This window comes from Nomascus leucogenys, chromosome 4, assembly GCF_006542625.1.
Source record: "Nomascus leucogenys isolate Asia chromosome 4, Asia_NLE_v1, whole genome shotgun sequence".
NCBI classification, from domain to species: domain Eukaryota; kingdom Metazoa; phylum Chordata; class Mammalia; order Primates; family Hylobatidae; genus Nomascus; species Nomascus leucogenys.
This window is the reverse complement of record NC_044384.1, coordinates 92,891,894-92,915,714: the sequence shown is the minus strand read 5'-3', so window position 1 is coordinate 92,915,714 and position 23,821 is coordinate 92,891,894. Positions and strand designations below refer to the sequence as shown.

Sequence of the window (23,821 nt, the reverse complement as noted above, 5' to 3'; positions counted from 1 at the left end):
AGGGCTCCCGGGCCCCACGGGCTCACAGTGTCAGGAAACTCAGGGGCTGGCTTGGATGGGGTGTCCCGGAGAAGTCGGGCCCCTGACCGCAGGGCAAGGCCCCTGGGAGACCACCGAAAGGGTCTTGGTCTTGGGGGTGGGACAGGAATGGGCAACGGGGGAGGGGGTCGCAGCTGGGGATCTCTCTGGAGCCCCGTGAGGCCCAGGCATCAGAGTGAGCAGGGGCAGGCTTAGCGTGGACCCCTGTCCAGGACTGGCTCTACCCTTCACGACCTGCCTGGGGATCATAGCTGGCAGGGCAGGTGAGGGTACCACCCTCAAGGGTTGCACAGCCAGCGGCAAGAGCCCAGGCCTCAACCCACGCCCGACTCCCATGGGCTGTCTGCGGGCATCTCAGGCTGCACGGGCGGCCTGGCTCTCAGCCAAGCGTTTTCCCTCGTCTGCCGTCTCTTGGCCAGAGCCGCAGCATTAATACTTACTGTCAACAGAGAAAGATGCAGCCCCAGGGGCCACCGGGAGACACCCAGCCGGGCTCCGCAGCCCCTTCCTGCCCCGCCCTCTGCCCCCTCCCAAGCTTGGGGTCTGGGCTGGGAAGGCGAGGCTCCCCGGGGTCTCTCTCCATCTGTGGAAGGGAGGCTGGGTGGTCAGCAGGGCTGGAGGCAGGGGGCTTCCCCCAGTGGCTCCCAACCTGGGCCCGGGGGGAGCTGCCTCTGGCTGCAAGGTTTGGGTGCTGGTTTGACCAGAATAGCCAATCCTTGCATCTGATTCTTCTGGGCCATGCAGCCTTGGCTCCCCTCACCCGAGCAGGCAGGGCCCAGGGACTGTCAGCCCACCCGTCCTCCTGTCCTCCACGCACGTCCAAGTTGGGGAGATCAAGCCCCTGGCAGGGACTGTGCTTTAGTCACGAGATGCACGTCCTGTGGCCAGGGAGGGCAGGCCCTGCACAGAGCGGCTTCATGTTAGGGGACACAACCCAAGGTGATGGGGTGGCTGGTGGTGGGCACTTCTCTGGCTGCAAGATGGAGGCCCAGGTGGTCCAGCCCAAGGAGGGCACTGCATGGAGCAGACGACCAAGGGCAGTCAGCCTGGGCGGGGGAGGGGCTGCCTGGGGTTGAGGAGGAGCTGCCTGGGGTGGAGAGGAGCTGCCTGGGGTGGAGAGGAGCTGCCTGGGTGGGGAGGGGCTCCCTGGGGCAGGGGAGGGGCTGCCTGGGTGAAGGGGGGTGCTGCCTGGGGTTGGGGAGGAGCTGCCTGGGGCCGGGGAGGAGCTGTCTGGGGGGGGAGGGGCTGCTTGGGTGGGGAGGGCTGCCAGGGTGGGAGAGGGGCTGTCTGGGGCAGGGGAGGAGCTGACTGGGGCTGGGGAGGGGCCGTCGGGCCAGGCAGGGGCTTCCTGGGGCGGGTGAGGGGCTGCTGGGGTGGGGAGGGGCTGCCTGTGGCCGGAGCCAGGACATGGGAGTGGCTGGTTGGGCCAGCACACAAGGGCAGGGCTGTGGGCTGGGGGTCGGGGTGGAGGACACAGGGAGCGGCTGGCCTTCTGGGAAAGGCAGTCAACCTGGACCTCTGGAGGCGGCCCCTGCGGTGGTTCCCAGATGTCAGCAGGACCTGGCTGGAAAAGCCAGGCAGGGCCAGGCCAGAGCGAGAACCACAGGGGCCGGCCCTTCGCTGAGCCCTGACCGTGCTGTAGGGGCTGGGGCCTCACCTCCCGCCTCCCCACAGAGCACAGGCTTGGGCTGGGCCGACTCAGATCAGGCTCCAGGGAGGAGCTCTGGGGTCCTGTGAAGGGGGCGCCCCAACCCAAACTGGGCAGACTATGGCCGGGGGGCCGGGGGGCCTCAGAGTCCTGCGGGTTGGAGCTGCCTCCCTTCAGGCTCTCAGCCCAGAGTCCAACCTCCATGGGGTTGGTGGGTGAGGCCTTGCCTGGAGGCGCTGGTCAGCCTGGGGGACCTTGGGCAGCCATCCCAGTATCAACGGCCACACACCTTGCGCGGCCCAGAGGCCTGCCACCAGCCTGCCCCACTCACCCTGACTTAGGATCGAGTTCGAAACTGGTTCTGTGTTTAGGTTTCTGCCAAGTCACGCCTGGAAGGCTCCAAGTGTGTCCTCCTAACAAAGCTGGTCTTTGTCCTTCTCCAAGGGATGTGTGGGATGGGGCGAAATCCCCCCGTGGGGCAGCCAACGCCTTTTCCTGATTCCATTTTCTCCCCCATCACTTGAGAAGGAGGCACCATCCCCTCGTGTCAGTCGGGGAGGGCTGGGGTCCCTGGGCAGGGCAGGCCGTGCCGGGGGCAGCTCAGGGCTCCCTGCTGGAAGCTTCCATCCTGCAGGCTTTCCATAGCATTGAGTGGCAGGGAAGGTGTCTGTGGCTGACGGTTGGGGTGGCCTGAGTGGCTGAGGAGTCCTGGCCTTGGCCAGAGTGTGCCGTGCGGGTGAACCTGCAGGGCGTGGAGACCGCCACCGTGGACCCCACATGAGGCTGCCGCACCAGGGATGTGGCCAGGTCCATGGTCAGGTTTGTGGCTGGCAGCCACATCTGGTTCCTCACTGACTCCCATCCTCTCTTCCCACAGAGACCCAGGGCCCTGCGGAACCGAGCTGGGGGAGTGCAGGGCACACCACAGACGGCGGTACGTGGCCAGGTTCAGGCAGCGGGGAGGTTCCTGACCAGGCTGGAGGGGCTGGAATTTGGGCTGGGGCAGGCAGACGGCTCTCCGAGCAGCCATGTGTCCGACAGAGACCCATCCTGGGTCCCCTGCCCAGGACAATGCCCGTCACCCGAGGCGGAGCTTGGTGCTCCAAAGAAGAGGAAAGTGCAGAGCAGAGAGACATGCACACACACGCACACACGCACACACGTGGACAGGCACAGGCGTGCCCACACTTGCACCGACACACACATGTGTGCACACACAGGCCAAAACACAAGGGCAGCAGTGTTTGTGGGGCAGACAGGGCCAAGGGTAAAGGGGCTGCCTTGCCCCCAGCCCATCAGTTTTGGGCTCCGCTTCAACTCTGGTGGCTGGCGAGGAGGGTGGGCCCCAGGGAGGGTGTCTCTGCTTCCCCTTCCTGGCCACGTTCCTGGGGTGACCAGCCTTCACCCACAGGTGCCCCGACATCCTCGCCCACCCGGCGCGTGAGCTTTGTTCCACCCGTCACTGTCTTCCCCAGCCTGAGCCGTAAGCAGATGCTGCCCCTGCCAGCCGGGAAAGGGGCGTTTGCCAGTCCCAAAGGTGGGGGCCCAGATCTAGGGGTGCAGCTGCCACCAGGTGGGGCCGTTGGGCCAGACCCAGAGTCCTCCGTGTGGGCGGTCTCCTGGTCACTGGCCACCCTGGGGGATGGGGATGGGTCAGGGGTCTTGGAGCAAAACAGAGGCAGTCCAGGGTGAGCCAGGCAGGGCACAGCCAGCAGCCGACCATGGGCTTTTCCGTTCCAAAAACCAGGGTGCCTCGGCTTAGGGGAGGCTACCCCGTGGGGGGCTGGCATGGGGATGGGCCTCATCCCGCGCTCCCCGCAGCCCTGAACCCGGCGCACAACGGGCGGGTGTGCAGCACCTGGGGCGACTTCCACTACAAGACCTTCGACGGCGACGTCTTCCACTTCCCCGGCCTCTGCAACTACGTGTTCTCTGAGCACTGCGGCGTCGCCTATGAGGACTTCAACGTCCAGCTGCGCCGAGGCCTGGTGGGCTCCAGGCCTGTGGTCACCCGTGTTGTCATCAAGGCCCAGGGGCTGGTGCTGGAGGCGTCCAACGGCTCTGTCCTCATCAACGGGCAGCGGTGAGCCGGCCACCCTGGGGAGAGGCGAGGGCCGGGCCACGCGGTGTGACCTCCCCACATGGCCGTGTCTGACCTGGGCCAGGGCTGGGGTGGGGTTGGGCAGGCAGGCAGCCAGGAGGGCCGGGCCCAGGGAGAGACCCCGCTGTCTGCGCAGGGAGGAGCTGCCTTACAGCCGCACTGGCCTCCTGGTGGAGCAGAGCGGGGACTATGTCAAGGTCAGCATCCGGCTGGTCCTGACATTCCTGTGGAACGGAGAGGACAGTGCCCTGGTGAGGAAGCCCCCTCGCCCCTTGCCCCTTCGGGCCTGGCCACAAAACCCCCACCGGGGGTCGAGGGATACCTCCCTGGGCTTGGGGTCACGGGACTTGGGGCATGTTGCCGGTGGGGGGATCAGAGGTCCTGAGGCTGGAGCTGTCCCTCCCCCACTCTCAGCTGGAGCTGGACCCCAAATACGCCAACCAGACCTGTGGCCTGTGTGGGGACTTCAATGGCCTCCCAACCTTCAACGAGTTCTACGCCCACAGTGAGTGCCACCTGGGTGAGGGGGCAGTGACCGATTATGTCAGCCAACCAAGAGCCACAGTCCCGGGGAGGCCGGGAGGGGGCGGAGTGCGGACCGGGCACCGGGCAGGGAGGGGCCACGAGGACTGTGCCCTACATGGTGGGAGGAGCGCCCCTCGGGGGCATCGGGCCCTAGGCAGGAGTGGGAGTCCTCTGGCCTGGGCTCAGGAAGTGGGAGCCCATATCTTGTCCCCAGGAGCCCCTCAGAGCCACCACACCCCTGCTTTCTTCCCGGCAGATGCCAGGCTGACCCCGCTCCAGTTTGGGAACCTGCAGAAGTTGGACGGGCCCACGGAGCAGTGCCCAGACCCGCTGCCCTTGCCAGCCGGCAACTGCACGGACGAGGTGAGTTCCCCCCTACCCCCAGCTCCTGGGCAGGGACGGCCTCCAGGTCCAGGGGGAGCTGGGCCGAGGTCTGAGGAACGGTCGCAGCTGGAGGAGAGATGGTGGCATTGGAGGGAGGCCGGGCAGCCACCCTCTGTGTGCTCAGTTCCACGGTACACACTGTGAGTGTGGTGATGTGCGTGTTCCTCAGGCCACGCGTGTGCCCATCTGTGTGAGCAAATACAGGCCCACGCTGCACAGGCTGGGCACTCGGGGAGCCTGGAGCCAGCCCTTCCCACCAGCAGGGGGACTCAGAAGGGGCCTGGAGGCTCTAGGATCCCCAAACCAGCAGGATCTCTGAGCCTTAAATTGTGCCGTAAATGACAGCATCAGCCCCCGTGGGAGCTGGGCTCCGCAGCCGCAGCCGGCAGCCCTGGGCCTGGGGACGGAGGACACTCAGCACTGGACTGCCCTGAACCTGCCGGGCTGCCCAGAGAGGCGGGGCCTCCACCTCTCCTCCTTGGCTCTGCCTCCTGGGGCGGGGCCTCCACCTCCCCTCCTTGGCTCTGCCTCCTGGGGCGGAGTCTGCACCTTTATTGGGCGCTTACTCCACAGGCAGGCACATCCCGGGTGGGGGATCCCGGGTCATGGGCCACTCCCAAGGGCCAAGCAGAGCTCTGCACAGCCACAGTGGGTGGAAGGGGTGGGGCTGGGTACACGGAACCCCGACAGGGAGAGGGCTTCCCAGCCTGGCCTGCCATGGGTCCTGTTCCAGCACCGTGGCAGCCCCCATGGATGGCAGGGGTGCCCAGCCTGGCCCACTGTGCTCCCCCAGGAGGGCATCTGCCACCGCACCCTGCTGGGGCCGGCCTTTGCGGAGTGCCACACACTGGTGGACAGCGCCGCGTACCTGGCCGCCTGCGCCCAGGACCTGTGCCGCTGCCCCACCTGCCCGTGTGCCACCTTTGTGGAATACTCACGCCAGTGCGCCCACGCGGGGGGCCAGCCGCGGAACTGGAGGCGCCCTGAGCTCTGCCGTGAGTGCTCCCAGGGCCTTCGCCAGGGATTGTGCTGGAGAGAAGGGGCAGGGGGAGCACCTTGGGGGCCATTGGGGGGTGGGGAGGCCTGGGGGACAGGGGTGGAGGGCAGAGGACCCACTCCAGGCGTAGTGGGCAGAGGCCACCCCAGGACCCCAGGAGGGGTTGGGGCCTCCGGGGGCTGCAGGAGAAGGAGAGGCTGTGGAGAGGCTGTGCAGGAGGTGGCGGGGGCTGGGGCTGGAGGGTGGAGCTGCCCACGATGAGGGGTGTCAAGGCCACCCTGGGGCCCAGCTCTGGCTTCTGTGGACTTGATGGCATGTGGAAGGTGGTGGAAGGCGGCTGGGGTTGACCACACGGGCAGTACAGGGCCCTTCCCCTGGCCCAGCCCCGCCTCCTTTTGCGCAGCCCGGACCTGCCCCCTCAACATGCAGCACCAGGAGTGTGGCTCACCCTGCGCGGACACCTGCTCCAACCCCCAGCGCGCGCAGCTCTGCGAGGACCACTGTGTGGATGGCTGCTTCTGCCCTCCAGGCAGGTCTTGCATGCCCTGGACCCCAAAGGGGGCTTTCAGGTCCCGGCTCCCAACCCCGCCCCCAGCCTCATCAGGCCCCGAAGCAGAGCCCCTCATGCCAGAAGGTCCCCCGAGAGGGCCCAGGGTGGGAAGGGCACTGGCTGGGAGGGTGCCGGAAGACGATGCGTGGAGGGAGGCAGAGCAGTGCCATGAGCCAGCTGGGCACGGTGGGGAAATCAAGGCCCAGAGGTGCTTGGTGTTCATCCAAGCGGGTGCAGCTCAGGGCGGGGGCGGTGTCCTGGAGCAGGAGTTCCTCCCCAAGGGAGGCAGCTTGTCTCCAAGGCTGGTGTCTTCTGACCTTGGTGTCCCCCGTGCATGGGCCGGCCCTGCCTCACACCCCCCCCCACAGGCACGGTGCTGGATGACATCACGCACTCTGGCTGCCTGCCCCTCGGGCAGTGCCCCTGCACCCACAGCGGCCGCACCTACAGCCCTGGCACCTCCTTCAACACCACCTGCAGCTCCTGGTATTTATGAACCTGCCAGCCTCTGCCTGGGGTGGGGGTGTGGAGCTCCTGGTGTACACCCACCAGCCTCCACCTGCGGTGGGGGTGTGGAGGGTGGGGCCCACCTCCTCCTGACATGCCGGTTCTGCTCACGGCCTCCCTCCCCAGCACCTGCTCCGGGGGGCTATGGCAGTGCCAGGACCTGCCGTGCCCTGGCACCTGCTCCGTGCAGGGCGGGGCCCACATCTCCACCTACGATGAGAAACTCTACGACCTGCATGGTGACTGCAGCTACGTTCTGTCCAAGGTCTGGGCGTGGGGCCGGGTCTTCAGACACCTAGACCCTCCCGGGACCCTCACGCCCCTTCCACCCAGGGGAGGCCCCCACGATGGTCATAGAGGGGTGGATGTCCCTGCCTGAAGAGGGAGCCCTGGGTCCCCATGATGGTCATAGAGGGATGGCTCTCCCTGCTGAGCAGCACAGGGCCAAGGAGCCCCCAGGTCCTGAGACAAGCTGCTGGCAGGTGACCAGAGGTGCCAAGGGCCACCTCCCCACAGAGCCACATCCCCCACATGGGCATCCCCAGCACCCTTCTGGGGGGCACCCCACATCATCGAGCCAGGCCCAATGCATGCGTGGGTCCTTCTCCCTAGAAATGTGCTGATGGCAGCTTCACCGTGCTGGCCGAGCTGCGGAAGTGCGGCCTGACGGACAACGAGAACTGCCTGAAAGCAGTGACGCTCAGCCTGGATGGCGGGGACACGGTGAGGACCTGGCTGGGGCCCTGGGCTGGGACAGGAAGGGGCATGCAAAGGTGTGCAGGGAGCAAACACAGTCAGGTCTCCCTCCAGCCCCAAGGCCAGGTCCCCCCTCCAGCCCTGAGGTCAGGTCCCCCTCCAGCCCTGAGGCCAGGTCCCCCCTCCAGCCCCCAGGTCAGGTCCCCCCTCCAGCCCTGAGGTCATGTCACCCCTCCCGCCCTGAGGTCATATCCCCCCTCCAGCCCCGAGGCCAGGTCCCCCCTCCAGCCCCGAGGCCAGGTCGCCCTCCAGCCCCGAGGCCAGGTCCCCACTCCAGCCCCGAGGCCAGGTGCCCCCTCCAGCCCCGAGGTCAGGTCCCCCCTCCAGCCCCGAGGTCAGGTCCCCCCTCCAGCCCCGAGGTCAGGTCCCCCTCCAGCCCTGAGGTCAGGTCCTCCCCGGGGGGCAATAGCAGAGCGCACCGCAGGTCCGGGCCTGAGCTTCTCTGTGGGCTCTGTCCCCAGTGGGGGCCCCTGGGCAGGCCACCCCCTCATTTGAGAGTCAGGAATGGGTTCCTCCCCACAGCTGACTTCCCGCCCACCTCCTCCCGCAGGCCATCCGGGTCCAAGCAGATGGCAGCGTGTTCCTCAACTCCATCTATACGCAGCTGCCCCTGTCGGCAGGTACGCGGCTCTCCCAGGACGGCTGGGCCGGGTGGCGCCTCCTAGCAGGGGCAGCTCCCACAGCCTGGGCAGCGTCGGCTCCATCCCCTGCTAGCTTTCTGTTGCTTCGGGCAGCTCCAGGAGCTTCTTATGCTCGGTTTCTCATCTGCAGAGTGGGAATGCCAGGATCCCACCCCGGCAGCAGCAGGGACCCCACATCCAGCTTGCTCATCCCCACTCTCTTGGGGAGCCCAGTCTCCACCTGAGCCGGCTTGGCGGCCACAGGCGCGGGACAGGGAGCCTGAGGGCTCCTGGCCACGCCTGGGTCTCACTCCCGGGTCTCAGCGGGGTGGCCTGGCCCACTGGATGCCCTGCCCCTCCAATCTGGCCAGATCTGACCCTGCACCCCTGACCAGCCTCTCTCCCACACTCCCGGCAGCCAACATCACCCTGTTCACACCCTCGAGCTTCTTCATCGTGGTGCAGACAGGCCTCGGGCTGCAGTTGCTGGTGCAGCTGGTGCCGCTCATGCAGGTGTTTGTCAGGCTGGACTCCGCCCACCAGGGCCAGATGTGCGGTGAGGCTGGGTAGGGGCCCTCGGGGACAGGTCCAGTGGGGACGGGGCCTGGACTAGCGCCACACTGCAGGGAGGGGCAGGCAGAGGCAGGCTGGGGACCGGGGAGGGGGCTGCTCCCAGGGCATGGCGGAGACCCTGGTGTCAGCGCAGGACACCAGCATCGGACTGGCAGCCACGAAGCAGCCAGCCGGGAGGATGGAGCGGGCAGCCCTGCCCTGGCTCAGGCCAACTTTGCACAGGGGCCGGCTTTGCACAGGGGCTGGCTTTGCACAGGGGCCAACTTTGCACAGGGGCCGGCTTTGCACAGGGGCAGGCTTCGCACAGGGGCTGACTTTGCACAGGGGCTGCCCCCCGCCGGGGCTTATCTGCAGAGGGTTCTGGGAGCAGAATCCTGGGACAGGGCCCCCAGCCGTTCCACCCTGTATGGTGCCGGAGGGATGGCAGGGGCCAGGAGCTGGGTGGGCCCAACAGCGGCCACTGACATCCCCCAACCCTGGCCCCCAGGCCTGTGTGGGAACTTCAACCAGAACCAGGCTGACGACTTCACGGCCCTCAGTGGGGTGGTGGAGGCCACTGGCGCAGCCTTCGCCAACACCTGGAAGGCCCAGGCCGCCTGTGCCAATGCCAGGAACAGCTTTGAGGACCCCTGCTCCCTCAGTGTGGAGAATGGTACTCCTCGCCCCCACCCCCACAGTCACCCCAGGCTCAAGTTCCACCCAGCACCTTCCTGTCCCCTGGGCCACGGGGATCCCTGGGTGGGATTGGGGACCCCATGGAGGCAGGTGGGAGGCATCAGGAGGAGGTGCTTGGGGCCAGGTGGCCAGAACCCCCCAAAGTGCAGCAGGTGAGCTGCAAATTCCAACTCACTGTTCCCCGGGCTGAGGGGGGCACAGGCCTGCATGTCAGGGGTGTGGGCTTCGGGGCAGGCATGGAGATGAGGCTGGGTCTTCCCCGCAGAGAACTACGCCCGGCACTGGTGCTCGCGCCTGACCGACCCCAACGGTGCCTTCTCACGCTGCCACTCCGTCATCAACCCCAAGCCCTTCCACTCGGTGAGAGGCCGTGAGGCCAGACCCCCACGCCTGGGCAGGATGGGTGGGGGAGCCCTGGCAGGCTGGGGTCCCTGACGCCCCGACGCCCCCCACCTCCGCAGAACTGCATGTTTGACACCTGCAACTGTGAGCGGAGCGAGGACTGCCTGTGCGCCGCGCTGTCCTCCTATGTGCACGCCTGCGCTGCCAAAGGCGTGCAGCTCAGCGGCTGGAGGGACGGCGTCTGCAGTGAGTGCCCGCGCTGGGGGTGGGATGTGTCCACGCTGCGTGGGGGTGCGGGGGACCCTGGCCAGCAGCAGCCGTCACTCACACAGTTCTCAGCCCAGAGCTTTGCACCTCCTCATCCCAGCCTCACAAGAACCTCATGCCCTTGCGATCCCCACGTCACAGACGGGGATGCTGAGTTGAAGATGGGGGCTGGCCAGGCTGCTCGGCCGCTGACCTGTCCCCCCTGGCCCCACCGACCATAGCCAAGTACATGCAGAACTGCCCCAAGTCCCAGCGCTACGCCTACGTGGTGGATGCCTGCCAGCCCACTTGCCGCGGCCTGAGTGAGGCCGACGTCACCTGCAGCGTTTCCTTCGTGCCTGTGGACGGCTGCACCTGCCCCGCGGGCACCTTCCTCAATGACGCGGGCGCCTGTGTGCCCGCCCAGGAGTGCCCCTGCTACGTTCATGGCACCGTGCTGGCTCCTGGAGAGGTTGTGCACGACGAAGGCGCTGTGTGGTAAGGGGCAGGGGGGGAAAGCAGGTCCCTGGGTGCTCCTCAAAGCCACTTCCCGCCCTCCCCAAAGGCTTCTGTGCCTCCCTCCGAGGGTTCTGAGACACGAGGGGCCAGGCTGGGGAGGGGGGCGCAGGGTGGACCCAGCACATTCTGAAGAGAAAATTCTCAGCCGGGAAAGAGGCCAAGAGTGGAGGTGGCCCTGGGAGGACGCCTGCTGGCTGTTCTCAGCTGGGTCCACACGGCAGCCCCCGCCAGGAAAGGTGGGTGGCCCCTACTCCCACCCTGGGCTCAAAGGCCGCTCCTAAGCCCAGGGTCCTGGCTGCTTTGCTGCCCACCTGTGTGTATTTACCCATGCTCCTCCAGGGGATTTGGGGGCTCCCAGCAAACACAGCAGCAGGCACCGTCTGGCCTTACAAGGAGGTGGCCAGGCTGGGGAGGCCCAGTGTTAGGCGGGGGCTTGGAAGCCCGGGGGTGGGGTCTGTGGGGTGAGGGCCACAGGTCCAGGCTGTGCCATCCATCTCTTGTAGTTCGTGTACGGGTGGGAAGCTGAGCTGCCTGGGAGCCTCTCTGCAGAAAAGCACAGGTAAGTGCCACCCTGCCCTGCCCGGCCCCTCCCTGCCCAGCCCTGCCCTGCCCCACCCCTCCCCGCCCTGCCTGGCCCTGCCGGGCCCTGCACCGCACCACCCCGCCTGGCCCAGCCCCAACACGCCCCAACCCGCCCCACCCCTCCTGAGCCCTGCTGGGCCAGGTCAGTCCTCACCTGGGCTCTGCCACAGGCACCCATGCCCCGACATGCCAGGGACGGAGGGACCAGTGGGTCTCTGCCCCGCAGAGTGGCTAGGGTGTCCTGGGGTTGGGGGCTGCAGGTGTCATGGAAGCTTTGGCTCGGGCGCCGTTAGCTTGATCAGCAGGACAGGCTCAGGGCTGCCCTTCCCCAGGACCCCTCCCACCAAGCTCTGCCCCCAGGGTGTACCGCCCCCATGGTGTACCTGGACTGCAGCAACAGCTCGGCGGGCACCCCTGGGGCCGAGTGCCTCCGGAGCTGCCACACGCTGGACGTGGGCTGTGTGAGTTCCATGCTTCAGGGAGGGGTGGGCAGGGAAGGGGTCCCAGCTTTCCCAGCTCCCGAGCCCAGGGATCTGGTGGTCCTGGAGACATCCCCCCGGAAGCTCTGCCCTGGCCCATGCATTGCCCTGGGGGCAGCTGGGTGCGCCTGTCCCAGAGGGTGAATGACATCTGCCCACTCTGGTGTCCGGCCCTGACCGGTACCTGCCTGGGCCCCACAGTTCAGCACACACTGCGTGTCCGGCTGTGTCTGTCCCCCGGGGCTGGTGTCGGACGGGAGTGGGGGCTGCATTGCCGAGGAGGACTGCCCCTGCGTGCACAACGAGGCCACCTACAAGCCTGGAGAGACCATCAGGGTCGACTGCAACACCTGGTGGGTCGTGAGTCCCTCGGAGGCAGCGGGCGGGGAGGGCAGCGGGCGGGGAGGGCAGGGGCGGGGAGGGTAGCGGGCGGGGGCGGGGAGGGCAGGAAGCAGGGGGGCAGCCGGCGGGAAGGGCAGTGGGCCAGGGAGGGCAGGGGGCCAGCTGGCCAGGGTGAGGTGGGGCCGTGGCAGGAGAGAGAGTTGCTAGGAAAGCCATGGGCCGTCCTGTGCGTCCTCTGGAAGGTGGCCCAGGGGCCATGGTGCTACCAGAAGCCTGGTGGGGCTGCGTGCCCTGCATTCACAGTGGGGGACACCACTCCTTCCATGGAGGAGAGGTCAGGCTGGGCCTGGGGAGGCTGAGGCCCCATGCTGACCTGCACAGGCCTGGGTGCCGGGTCTCAGGAAGGCCGGGAGGGCAGGCCCCTGTGAGCAGGCACCGTTGTGGCCCCTCGCAGCACCTGCAGGAACCGGAGGTGGGAGTGCAGCCACCGGCTCTGCCTGGGCACCTGCGTGGCCTACGGGGACGGCCACTTCATCACCTTTGATGGCGAGCGCTACAGCTTTGAAGGCAGCTGCGAGTACATCTTGGCCCAGGTACGCCGCCCCCTCGCCCGCTCCTGCAGGCCGGGCACACTCCAGCCCGCAGCCAGCAGCTTGTCTTTTTCTGGCCCAGGACTACTGTGGGGACAACACCACCCACGGGACCTTCCGCATCGTCACCGAGAACATCCCCTGTGGGACCACCGGCACCACCTGCTCCAAGGCCATCAAGCTCTTCGTGGAGGTGAGAGCGGCCCCCCGACCCTGCAGCCAACGAGCCGGCCCGCAGGGAAGCTTCGTGAGGTTTTAGCTGCACCCACAGGTTCTCAGCAGTGTCCTGGCTGGGGGCTGCTGTTCCAAACAGCCACAAACTAGGGGGCTTAGACAACAGGCATGCATTCTCAGTCCTGGAGCCGAAAGTCAGAGATCCAGGCAGGCAGGGCCACACTCCCTGTCCAGGGTCTGGGGAGGTCCTTCCTGCCTCTTCCAGCTTCACGGGCGGCAGGCGTCCCTGGGCTGTGGCTGCCTGTGGCCTCCCGCTGTGTCTGCGTCTGTCTTCTCTCTTTTTGTTTTTGTTTTTCTCTTCTGTCTCTTGTAAGGACACTGGTCATTGGATTTAGGGCCCACCCAGGTAGTCCAGGATGATCTCATTTCAAGATGCTTCACTTAATCCCGTCTGCAGAGATGCTTTCTCCCAGTGAGGGCCCACGCCGAGGTTCTGGGAGTTCGCATGTGGACAGACATTTTCAGGAGCCACCATTCACCCTGCCACACCCAGAAACACCCACTCCAACAAAGGGGGGCTGGAGCTCCCAGGGGAGAGAGCAGTGCCGCTGGCCGGGATGCTCCCTGCAGATGGTGGGAGGGGCTGAGGACCCCTGTGCACCTGCAGAGTACTGGGTGGGGCATCCCGGGGTCTCAGGCCCCTCCCCGGGGGCCACAGGGTCAGCTTCCGGCGGCATCTGCCTCCCCTGCAGAGCTACGAGCTGATCCTCCAGGAGGGGACCTTTAAGGCGGTGGTGAGAGGGCCAGGTGGGGACCCACCCTACAAGATCCGCTACATGGGGATCTTCCTGGTCATCGAGACCCGCGGGATGGCCGTGTCCTGGGACCGGAAGACCAGCGTGTTCATCCGACTGCACCAGGACTACAAGGTGAGCTCAGACCGTGCACTCCTAGGCCCTGCAGGACCCTCTCACAGTGACAGAAACCCTGGTGCTGGGTGGGACTCGTTGACCCATGAGTGCGTGAGCCTGGCTGGCGAGGGCCCTGCCTGTGGTCTCCACAGTGGGCAGAGGGATTTGCAGGGAAGCAGATGCCACCCAGCGGCCCACCCAGGGACCCACTGCACACCTGTCCCCTGCAAGTTCACCAGGCACTGCCTGGGGAACCGGCTGCCATCCCTCCATCCCCCGAGGGCTCTGGACCCCAGGGCGGGCTCTGCACTGCCTCCCACGGATGTCTGTGGCCCCAGCTCCAGGGCCCCACTCTCTCGCTGCCTCTGCAGGGCAGGGTCTGCGGCCTGTGCGGGAACTTCGATGACAATGCCATCAATGACTTTGCCACACGTAGCCGGTCCGTGGTGGGGGACGCGCTGGAGTTCGGGAACAGCTGGAAGCTCTCCCCCTCCTGCCCGGATGCCCTGGTGCCCAAGGACCCCTGCACAGCCAACCCCTTCCGCAAGTCCTGGGCCCAGAAGCAGTGCAGCATCCTCCACGGCCCCACCTTCGCCGCCTGCCGCTCCCAGGTGGGGCTCTGGTCTTGGCAGGCAAGGTCTGGTGGGGATGGCGGCTGCTTCCTTCCCGCTGAGAACTGGGTCTTCTGGGCACACAGCAGGGCTCCAAGGAGGGTCTGACCATGTCCCACGGCACACGGTCCTGGATGTCAGGTCCCAAGTCCGGATCTCCCGTTAGCCCCACACCTGTGCCTCTTGCCCCTGGCACAAAGCCATCTTGGCTGTTTCCCGGCCACTCCTTTGACCACAGCCTCAGTCACACCCAGAGACTCACAGGGAGGGGCAGCCCTCGATGTGGCCCCAGCCACCCTCCTCTATGATCCCCAGACCTGCCCAGTCCTCAGCACAAACTGGAACGCCAGCCTGGCTCCCCACCCAGCCAGGGAGGAATCAGAGATCAGCCTTAAGCAGACACTTCCAAAAAGCAGTTTCCTGACCGGGCGCGGTGGCTCATGCCTGTAATCCCAGCACTTTGGGACGCTGAGGCAGGTGGATCACCTGAGGTCAGGAGTTCAAGACCAGCCTGGTCAACATGGTGAAACCCTGTCTCTACTAAAAATACAAAAATTTACCCGGTGTGGTGGTGCATGCCTGTAATCCCAGCTACTCGGGAGGCTGAGGCAGGAGAATCACTTGAACCTGGGAAGAGGAAGTTGCAGTGAGCCAAGATCGCGCCATTGCACTCCAGCCTGAGCAAAAAGAGTTGAGACTCTGTCTCAAAACAAAAAACCAAAAAACCAAAAAGCAGTTTCCTGTCATCTTAAGGAAGACTTGAGTGCCCACTTAGGCACACAGCATGGTGGCTCAGGAGCTGAGATGAGGGGCTGTCGTAGGGGCAGCAGTGGGCATACTCGCTCGTGGGAGGCCCTGAAGCACTCTCACGTTGGTCGCCGCTTGCCTTCTTGAGAAGGCAGCTGGTGACCACTTGGAAGGTCCTGTGGCCTGACAAAGCTGAGCCCAGGTTCAGATGGGGCCTGGGAGGGGTGTGGGCTGTGTGGAGGAAGTAGGCAGCTTCCCATGGTCAGAACGGGTTCACAGCTCGGCTCCCCACGTGGCTGGTCTGGAAAGGAAGTGACCACTCCTTCCTTAGTGCACATTCACTGGGTGCCTGGAACAGCCTGGCATGTTCTGGGCTCACCCCAGTGATCAGGGGACGAGGCTGACTCTCACAGAGCTTCCAGAGGAGGCAGCAAGGCGGTGGGCGCTGGGTGGTCAGATGCTCGGATGTGGAGGGCCCTGGGCAGGGGTTGGGTCGGCTGGAGGGAAGGCCCCCAGGTGGAAAGGAGGCCAGTACGACTGCAGCAGAGGGAGGTAGGTGTGAGGGCAGAGGGTGAGCAAGGGTCCTATGCTCTACATGGGTTTGAAACCTGTGGGCCACATGACCGGATCCACGTGATAGAAAAATCCAAAGAGCACATGTGAAGGCAGGCAGATGGGCAGGCGCATAGGTGGGCAGGTGCATAGGTGGGCAGATGGACAGGTGGGCAGATGGGCAGGTGTACAGGTGGGCGGGTGGGCAGGGATATAGCTGGACGAGGGCACAGGTGGGCTGGAGAAGTGCTGGGAAGCTCCCATTTGGGGCACGCTCTGAGGTATTCCAGGCCCTGGAGCTCAGAGAGCTGCTATGGGGGGTGTTGAAATACAAATGGTTCCAGCAACTGGCCCTGGGCCAGCCACCCCCTGGCTGGGGGGGACATTGGCCTGGCTGAGCTGCATCTTGGCCTCGCCCCCAGGTTGACTCCACCAAGTACTACGAGGCCTGCGTGAACGACGCGTGTGCCTGTGACTCGGGTGGCGACTGCGAGTGTTTCTGCACGGCTGTGGCCGCCTACGCCCAGGCTTGCCACGACGCGGGCCTGTGTGTGTCCTGGCGGACTCCGGACACTTGCCGTGAGTCGGGCTCTGTCCGTGGTGCTGAAGGGTGGAGCAGCCGGGGCAGGGGAAGAGGTGTGGCGGCCTCCATAGGTGCATTGGCCTGGGCCTGAGCCGCACACAGACATCCAACACGCATGTGCCTCCACGTGAGTGCACACTTTCCTATGCACAGAGGAAGACCTGTGCAAAACCACCAGACAGGTCGCCCCAGTACGAGACGGCTCTTGGACAGGAGTTCCAAGAGCAGGGCTGGGGAGTGGAGGGGAAGGTGAGGCACCACCCGGCCCGAGGCCCTGCATGTCTGGGACAAGCCCGGGTCTGGCCCTGGGGACACCGGCCCCCACACCCGGGGTGGGGGCTGCCCTGCACAATAGGGGTGAGGGCCAGTGGGCGCCTCCTTAGCCTCTGCCCTCTGTGCCCCAGCCTTGTTCTGTGACTTCTACAACCCACACGGGAGCTGTGAGTGGCACTACCAGCCCTGCGGGGCACCCTGCCTGAAAACCTGCCGGAACCCCAGTGGGCACTGCCTGGTGGACCTGCCTGGCCTGGAAGGTGAGGGGCAGCCTTTCTTGGATGGAGCCTCCTATCCTTGGGTTCCCGAGTGTATGTGGGGGGCCAGGGATCCCCAGGGGCGCAGTGTAGGCTCCCATAAACTGCACAATGCAAGCCTTGAGGGCAGGCCCCTGCTGGCTGGTGGGGGGCAGCTACTCCCTGCAGCATGGAGCCCCTGGCTGGAGAGACTAAAGGGCCCTGGTGAGTTTTCTGCTCACCCTGCCGGCCCTAGGCTGCTACCCAAAGTGCCCACCCAGCCAGCCCTTCTTCAATGAGGACCAGATGAAGTGCGTGGCCCAGTGTGGCTGCTACGACAAGGACGGAAACTACTATGACGTCGGTGCAAGGGTCCCCACAGCGGAGAACTGCCAGAGCTGGTGAGGGGGTGGGGAGCGGGTGGCGCTGGGGGAGCAGGGCTGGGGAGCAGACCCCACAGGCTGCCCCCCAGGCCCTCAGCTCGCCTCTCCCCCACCCCCAGTAACTGCACACCCAGTGGCATCCAGTGCGCTCACAGCCTTGAGGGTAAGGAAGGGCCGGGGGGTTAGTGGGCCGGTGAGGGCTGCGGCCAGGGACTTGGAGGCACTGGGTGACTCTGCCGGTTCCATCCCCAGCCTGCACCTGCACCTATGAGGACAGGACCTACGGCTACCAGGACGTCATCTACAACACCACCGATGGGCTTGGCGCCTGCTTGATCGCCATCTGCGGAAGCAACGGCACCATCATCAGGAAGGCTGTGGCATGTCCTGGAACTCCAGCCACAACGCCATTCACCTTCACCACCACCTGGGTCCCCCACTCCACGACAAGTAAGCCCTACCTGGCTCTCCTGAGGCCCGGTCACACCTGGGTGACAAGGAGGGACCCCCTGGGCTCTTGGTGCAGGTGCTCTGGATGGTAGTGACAGTCCCAATCCACTGACCTGCTGGGCTCTGTCTCGGGGTACACGGCCCCCCAACACCCTGCGTGTCTCCAGGGGCTCCCCACGAAGCCTCAGCACAATGACTGATGGGATACCCCAAGGGGACAATAAAGCTTTCCCAGACTCCGTCCCATCCTTCAGCATGGCCTATCCCAGCCAGCCGGCTCCCTCAAGGCCAGGCTGCCAGGCCCCAGTCCCTCATGCAGAAACGGCTCTAACCAAGGCTGAGGCAGGCACTGGGGTCCCCAGTATCCCATAGGGGCAGGGCCAGCCCTGGGAAAAGGGTCCTCGGGGGCCCCTCCACCTTGTGAGGCCAGGACTGGAGGATGCTGAGCCAGGACCCCTCTCCCACGCCCCTTGCAGGCCCAGCCCTCCCGGTCTCCACCGTGTGTGTCCGCAAGTTCTGCCACTGGTCCAGCTGGTACAATGGGCACCGCCCAGAGCCTGGCCTGGGAGGTGGAGACTTCGAGACATTTGAAAACCTGAGGCAGAGAGGGTACCAGGTGTGCCCCATGCCGGCTGACATCGAGTGCCGGGCGGGGCAGCTTCCCGACATGCCGCTGGAGGAGCTGGGCCAGCAGGTGGACTGTGACCGCATGCGGGGGCTGATGTGCGCCAACAGCCAGCAGAGCCCCCCGCTCTGTCACGACTATGAGCTGCGGGTTCTCTGCTGTGAATACGTGCCCTGTGGCCCCTCCCCGGCCCCAGGCAGCAGCCCCCAGCCCTCCTTCAGTGCCAGCACGGAGCCTGCTGTGCCTACCCCCACCCAGACCACAGCAACCGAAAAGACCACCCTATGGGTGACCCCGAGCGTCCAGTCGACGGCGGCCCTCACCTCGCAGGCTGGGTCCAGCTCAGGCCCCGTGACGGTCACCCCCCCGGCCCCAGGTACCACCACCTGCCAGCCCCGGTGTCAGTGGACAGAGTGGTTTGATGAGGACTACCCCAAGTCTGAACAACTTGGGGGGGACGTTGAGTCCTACGATAAGATCAAGGCCGCGGGAGGGCACTTATGCCAGCAGCCTAAAGACATAGAGTGCCAGGCCGAGAGCTTCCCCAACTGGACCCTGGCACAGGTGGGGCAGAAGGTGCACTGTGACGTCCGCTTCGGCCTGGTGTGCAGGAACTGGGAACAGGAGGGCGTGTTCAAGATGTGCTACAACTACAGGATCCGGGTCCTGTGCTGCAGCGCCGACCACTGTAGGGGACGGGCCACAACCCCGCCACCAGCCACAGAGCCGGAGACAGCCACCACCACCACCACCCAGGCCCTGTTCTCAACGCCGCAGCCTGCGAGTAGCCCAGGGGTGACCAGGGCTCCCCTGCCCAGCACCACAGCAGTCCCCACTCTCTCAAAAGGACTGACATCCCCCAGATACACAAGCACCCTTGGTACAGCCACCACGGGAGGCCCCACGGTTCCTGCAGCTTCCACAGAACCCACTGTCCCAGGGGTGGCCACATCCAGCCTTCCAACACGCTCAGCCCTTCCAGCGACCACAGGGAGCTCGGGCACATGGCGCCCCTCACAGCCATCCACACTGGCCACAACAACAATGGCAACCTCCAGAGCTCACCCGACAGGCACAGCCAGCACCGGCTCCAAAGAGCCACTGACCACAAGCCTGGCGCCAACCCTCACGAGCAAGCTGTCCACCTCTCGGGCCGACACCAGCACGCCCAGGGCAGAGACGACACTGACCCCCTTGACTGAGGCCACCACCAGCCAGGGCACAACCCGCTGTCAGCCGAAGTGTGAGTGGACAGAGTGGTTCGACGTGGACTTCCCAACCTCAGGGGTTGCAGGCGGGGACATGGAAACTTTTGAAAACATCAAGGCTGCTGGGGGCAAGATGTGCTGGGCACCAAAGAGCATAGAGTGCCGGGCGGAGAACTATCCCGAGGTAAGCATCGACCAGGTCGGGCAGGTGCTGACCTGCAGCCTGGAGACGGGGCTGACCTGCAAGAATGAGGACCAGACGGGCAGGTTCAACATGTGCTTCAACTACAATGTGCGTGTGCTTTGCTGTGACGACTACAGCCACTGCCCCAGCACAGCCGCCCCCACGCCCACCTCCTCCACACAGGCCCCCAAACTCACCTCCACGGGGGCCACCACGGGGGCCACCACCCCCACAGTGACTGCCTCCACAGCCACCACTGCCATGGTGGCCACCACCCCCACAGCCACTGCAACCTGGAGCACCAAGTCACCAGCAGTAACAGGACCCTCAACTCTGGCCACCACTCAAACTGGCCCCAGCTTCTCCAAGACCACAGAGAGGGTACCCCTCCCCAGTCCCTCTGCCCCTCCAGCTTCCACCACCAGCCTCCTCCCTACCAGGGGGCAGCAGACCTCCCAGGCTCCGTCCATGCCCACCAGTCCAACTGTGGCCAGCACCCCCACAACGTCCCCCATGGTGACCGACCGTGTGCACACAACTCTGCAGACTTCCAGCTCTGGGCCCGCCATCAGGACGACCCTGCCCTCCGGCCCCCCATCTCCCAGCACAGGCTGTGTGCCTCGCTGCACCTGGACAGACTGGTTTGATGAGGACTACCCCAGCCCCGGCCCTGACAGCGGGGACTTTGAGACCTTTGGGGTCATCCGCTCGGCTGGCCACACCTTCTGTGAACATCCACAGGACATTGAGTGCCGCTCTGAGATGGCGCCCGACCAGCCACTGGAGGCCCTGGGACAGGTGGTACAATGCGACGTGAGCATTGGGCTGGTGTGTAGGAACCGTGACCAACTTGGGCCCCTGTGGTACTGCCACAACTTTCATGTGCGCCTGTTGTGCTGTGACAACAGCCACTGTGCCACAACTCCCACGAGCACCAGATCCATCACTACCACTCCCACGAGGACCGGATCCATGGCTGCCACATCCATGAGTGCTGGTTCCACGGCTGCCACGCCTAGGAGCACAGGCGCCACAGCCAGGCGCGCCACCACCCCAGGAACAGCTCACACCACGAAAGTACTGACCACCACAGGCATCACGACCCAGGCCACCAGCTCCACAGCCACCCCCTACTCCACCCAAAGGACTGCTGAGACCCCCAAAATGTTGACCACCACTACCACCACAACTGTGGCTGCCAGCTCCACCGCCACCCCCTTCGCCACCGTGCAGACAGCTCACACCCCCAAAGTGCTGACCACCACGGCCACCACCACGGGCTCCACAGTCACCCCCTCCAACAGCCCAGGGACTGCAAGCACCCTTCCAGCACTTATCACCACAACCACCACACCCACAACTACCGTCTCCATGGTGACCCCCTCCTCTATCCCGGGGACAACCCACACTCCTGCAGTGCTGATCACCACCACCATGACAACTATGGGCACTGGTTCTACGGCAACACCCACCTCTAGCCCACAGACAGCTGGTACTCCAACAGAACTGACCACCACGGCCACCAAGATCACGGCCACTGGCTCCACCACCACCCCCTCTTCCACTCCAAGGACAACTCCCATTCCTCTAGTGTGGAACACCACAGCCATCACACCTGCAGCCCCCAGCACTGCAGGGACAACTAATACACTTCCAGTGCTGACCACAACATCCACCACACATGGGCAATCCCTGCCCCCCAGCAGTCCCCACACAGTGCCCACGGTCTGGACTTCCGTGGCCACCTTGGGCACCACCCACATCACAGAGCCATCCACGGTGACTTCCCACACCCCAGCAGGAACCACAGGTACCACCCTGCACTCGACTCCAGCCCTGTCCAGCCCTCACCCTAGCAGCAGGGCCACCGAGTCACCTCCTCCAGGGAAGACCACCCTGGGCCTCACCACGGCCACCTCCAGGACCACGGCCACGACCACACCCAGCGAGACTCGCATCTCGACCCTGCTGCCCAGCAGCCCCACATCGGCCCCCACAACCCCGGCGGTGACCACGGGCTGTGAGCCCCAGTGTGCCTGGTCGGACTGGCTGGACTACAGCTACCCCATGCCGGGGCCCTCTGGCGGCGACTTTGACACCTACTCCAACATCCGCGCGGCCGGAGGGGCCGTCTGTGAGCAGCCCCTGGGCCTCGAGTGCCGCGCCCAGGCCCAGCCTGGTGTCCCCCTGCGGGAGTTGGGCCAGATCATGGAATGCAGCCTGGACTTTGGCCTGGTCTGCAGGAACAGTGAGCAGGTGGGGAAGTTCAAGATGTGCTTCAACTATGAAATCCGTGTGTTCTGCTGCAACTACAGCCTCTGCCCCAGCACCCCTGCCTCCAGCTCCACGGCCACGCCCTCCTCCACTCCGGGGACGACCTGGCCCCTCACAGAGCTGACCACAACAGCCACTACGACTGCAGCCACTGGCTCCACAGCCACCCCCTCCTCCACCCCAGGGACCACCTGGATCCTCACAGAGCCAACTACTACAGCCACCACAACCGTGGCCACCGGCTCCATGGCCACCGCCTCCTCCACCCTGGCAACTGCTGGCACCCCAAAGGTGACCACCACAGCCATCACAACCGTGGCCACCGGCTCCACAGCCACCGCCTCCTCCACCTCGGCAACTGCTGGCACCCCAAAGGTGACCACCACGGCCAGGACACCCACAGTCACCGGCTCCAAAGCCACTCCCTCCTCCAGTCCAGGGACTGCAACCACCCTTCCAGCACTGACAAGCACAGCCACCACACCCACAGCTACCAGCTTTACAGCCATCCCCTCTTCCTCCCTGGGCTCCACCTGGACCCGCTTATCACAGACCACCACACCCACGGCCACCATGACCACAGCCAGACCCTCCTCCACTCCAGAGACCGCCCACACCTCCACAGTGCTTACCACCACGGCCACCACAACCGGGACCACCGGCTCTGCGGCCACCCCCTCCTCCACCCCAGGAACAGCTCACACTAGCAAAGTGCTGACTACCGCAAGCACGGGCCTCACAGCCACCGCCTCCTCCAGCCCAGGGACGGCACCCACGCTTCCAGTGCGGATCAGCACAACCACCACACCCACCACCAGTGGCTCCACGGTGAACCCCTCCTCCATCCCAGGGACCACCCACACCCCCGCAGTGCTGACCACCACCACCACTACTGTGGCCACTGGTTCTATGGCAACACCCTCCTCCAGCACACAGACCACTGCTACTCCCCCACCACTGACCACCAGGGTCACTACGATCACCGTCACCGGCTCCACCACCACCCCCTCCTCCACTCCAGGGACAACTCCCATCCCCCCAGTGCCGATCACCACGGCCACCACACATGGACGATCGCTGCCCCCCAGCAGTCCCCACACGGTGCCCACAGCCTGGACTTCTGTGGCCACGTCGGGCACCACACATGGACGATCGCTGCCCCCCAGCAGTCCCCACACGGTGCCCACAGCCTGGACTTCCGTGGCCACGTCGGGCACCACACATGGACGATCGCTGCCCCCCAGCAGTCCCCACACGGTGCCCACAGCCTGGACTTCCGTGGCCACGTCGGGCACCACCCACATCACAGAGCCATCCATGGTGACTTCCCACACCCCAGCAGGAACCACAGGTACCACCCTGCACTCGACTCCAGCCCTGTCCAGCCCTCATCCTAGCAGCAGGGCCACCGAGTCACCCCCTTCTCCAGGGAAGACCACCCTGGGCCTCACCACGGCCACCTCCAGGACCACGGCCACACCCAGTGAGACCCCCACCTCGACCCTGCTGCCCAGCAGCCCCACATCGGCCCCCACAACCCCGGTGGTGACCACAGGCTGTGAGCCCCAGTGTGCCTGGTCGGACTGGCTGGACTACAGCTACCCCATGCCTGGGCCCTCTGGCGGCGACTTTGACACCTACTCCAACATCCGCGCGGCCGGAGGGGCCGTCTGTGAGCAGCCCCTGGGCCTCGAGTGCCGCGCCCAGGCCCAGCCTGGTGTCCCCCTGCGGGAGTTGGGCCAGATCGTGGAATGCAGCCTGGACTTTGGCCTGGTCTGCAGGAACCGTGAGCAGGTGGGGAAGTTCAAGATGTGCTTCAACTATGAAATCCGCGTGTTCTGCTGCAACTACAGCCTCTGCCCCAGCACCCCTGCCTCCAGCTCCACGGCCACGCCCTCCTCCACTCCGGGGACGACCTGGCTCCTCACAGAGCTGACCACAACAGCCACTACGACTGCAGCCACTGGCTCCACAGCCACCCCCTCCTCCACCCCAGGGACCACCTGGATCCTCACAGAGCCAACTACTACAGCCACCACAACCGTGGCCACCGGCTCCATGGCCACCGCCTCCTCCACCCTGGCAACTGCTGGCACCCCAAAGGTGACCACCACAGCCATCACAACCGTGGCCAC

The 23,821-nt window shown here is 65.5% G+C and overlaps 1 protein-coding gene across 1 annotated transcript in view; it reads left to right on the top strand.

Annotated features, from left to right (window-relative positions):
* The window catches only part of MUC5B (mucin 5B, oligomeric mucus/gel-forming), a 36,909-nt gene that overhangs the window by 224 nt on the left and 12,864 nt on the right, over positions 1-23,821 (top strand). The window contains exons 2-31 of the mRNA XM_030811524.1: positions 2,565-2,621; positions 3,099-3,170; positions 3,509-3,770; positions 3,925-4,039; positions 4,203-4,293; positions 4,570-4,676; positions 5,491-5,692; positions 6,098-6,223; positions 6,613-6,730; positions 6,878-7,016; positions 7,364-7,474; positions 8,058-8,127; positions 8,546-8,683; positions 9,188-9,352; positions 9,641-9,735; positions 9,837-9,963; positions 10,206-10,461; positions 10,986-11,041; positions 11,425-11,525; positions 11,745-11,896; positions 12,340-12,478; positions 12,558-12,668; positions 13,402-13,578; positions 13,932-14,171; positions 15,893-16,049; positions 16,458-16,586; positions 16,819-16,963; positions 17,065-17,108; positions 17,198-17,395; positions 17,872-23,789. Coding sequence (XP_030667384.1) covers positions 2,565-2,621; positions 3,099-3,170; positions 3,509-3,770; positions 3,925-4,039; positions 4,203-4,293; positions 4,570-4,676; positions 5,491-5,692; positions 6,098-6,223; positions 6,613-6,730; positions 6,878-7,016; positions 7,364-7,474; positions 8,058-8,127; positions 8,546-8,683; positions 9,188-9,352; positions 9,641-9,735; positions 9,837-9,963; positions 10,206-10,461; positions 10,986-11,041; positions 11,425-11,525; positions 11,745-11,896; positions 12,340-12,478; positions 12,558-12,668; positions 13,402-13,578; positions 13,932-14,171; positions 15,893-16,049; positions 16,458-16,586; positions 16,819-16,963; positions 17,065-17,108; positions 17,198-17,395; positions 17,872-23,789 — 9,818 coding nt within the window. The remainder of the gene's footprint in view (positions 1-2,564; positions 2,622-3,098; positions 3,171-3,508; positions 3,771-3,924; positions 4,040-4,202; positions 4,294-4,569; positions 4,677-5,490; positions 5,693-6,097; positions 6,224-6,612; positions 6,731-6,877; positions 7,017-7,363; positions 7,475-8,057; positions 8,128-8,545; positions 8,684-9,187; positions 9,353-9,640; positions 9,736-9,836; positions 9,964-10,205; positions 10,462-10,985; positions 11,042-11,424; positions 11,526-11,744; positions 11,897-12,339; positions 12,479-12,557; positions 12,669-13,401; positions 13,579-13,931; positions 14,172-15,892; positions 16,050-16,457; positions 16,587-16,818; positions 16,964-17,064; positions 17,109-17,197; positions 17,396-17,871; positions 23,790-23,821) is intronic.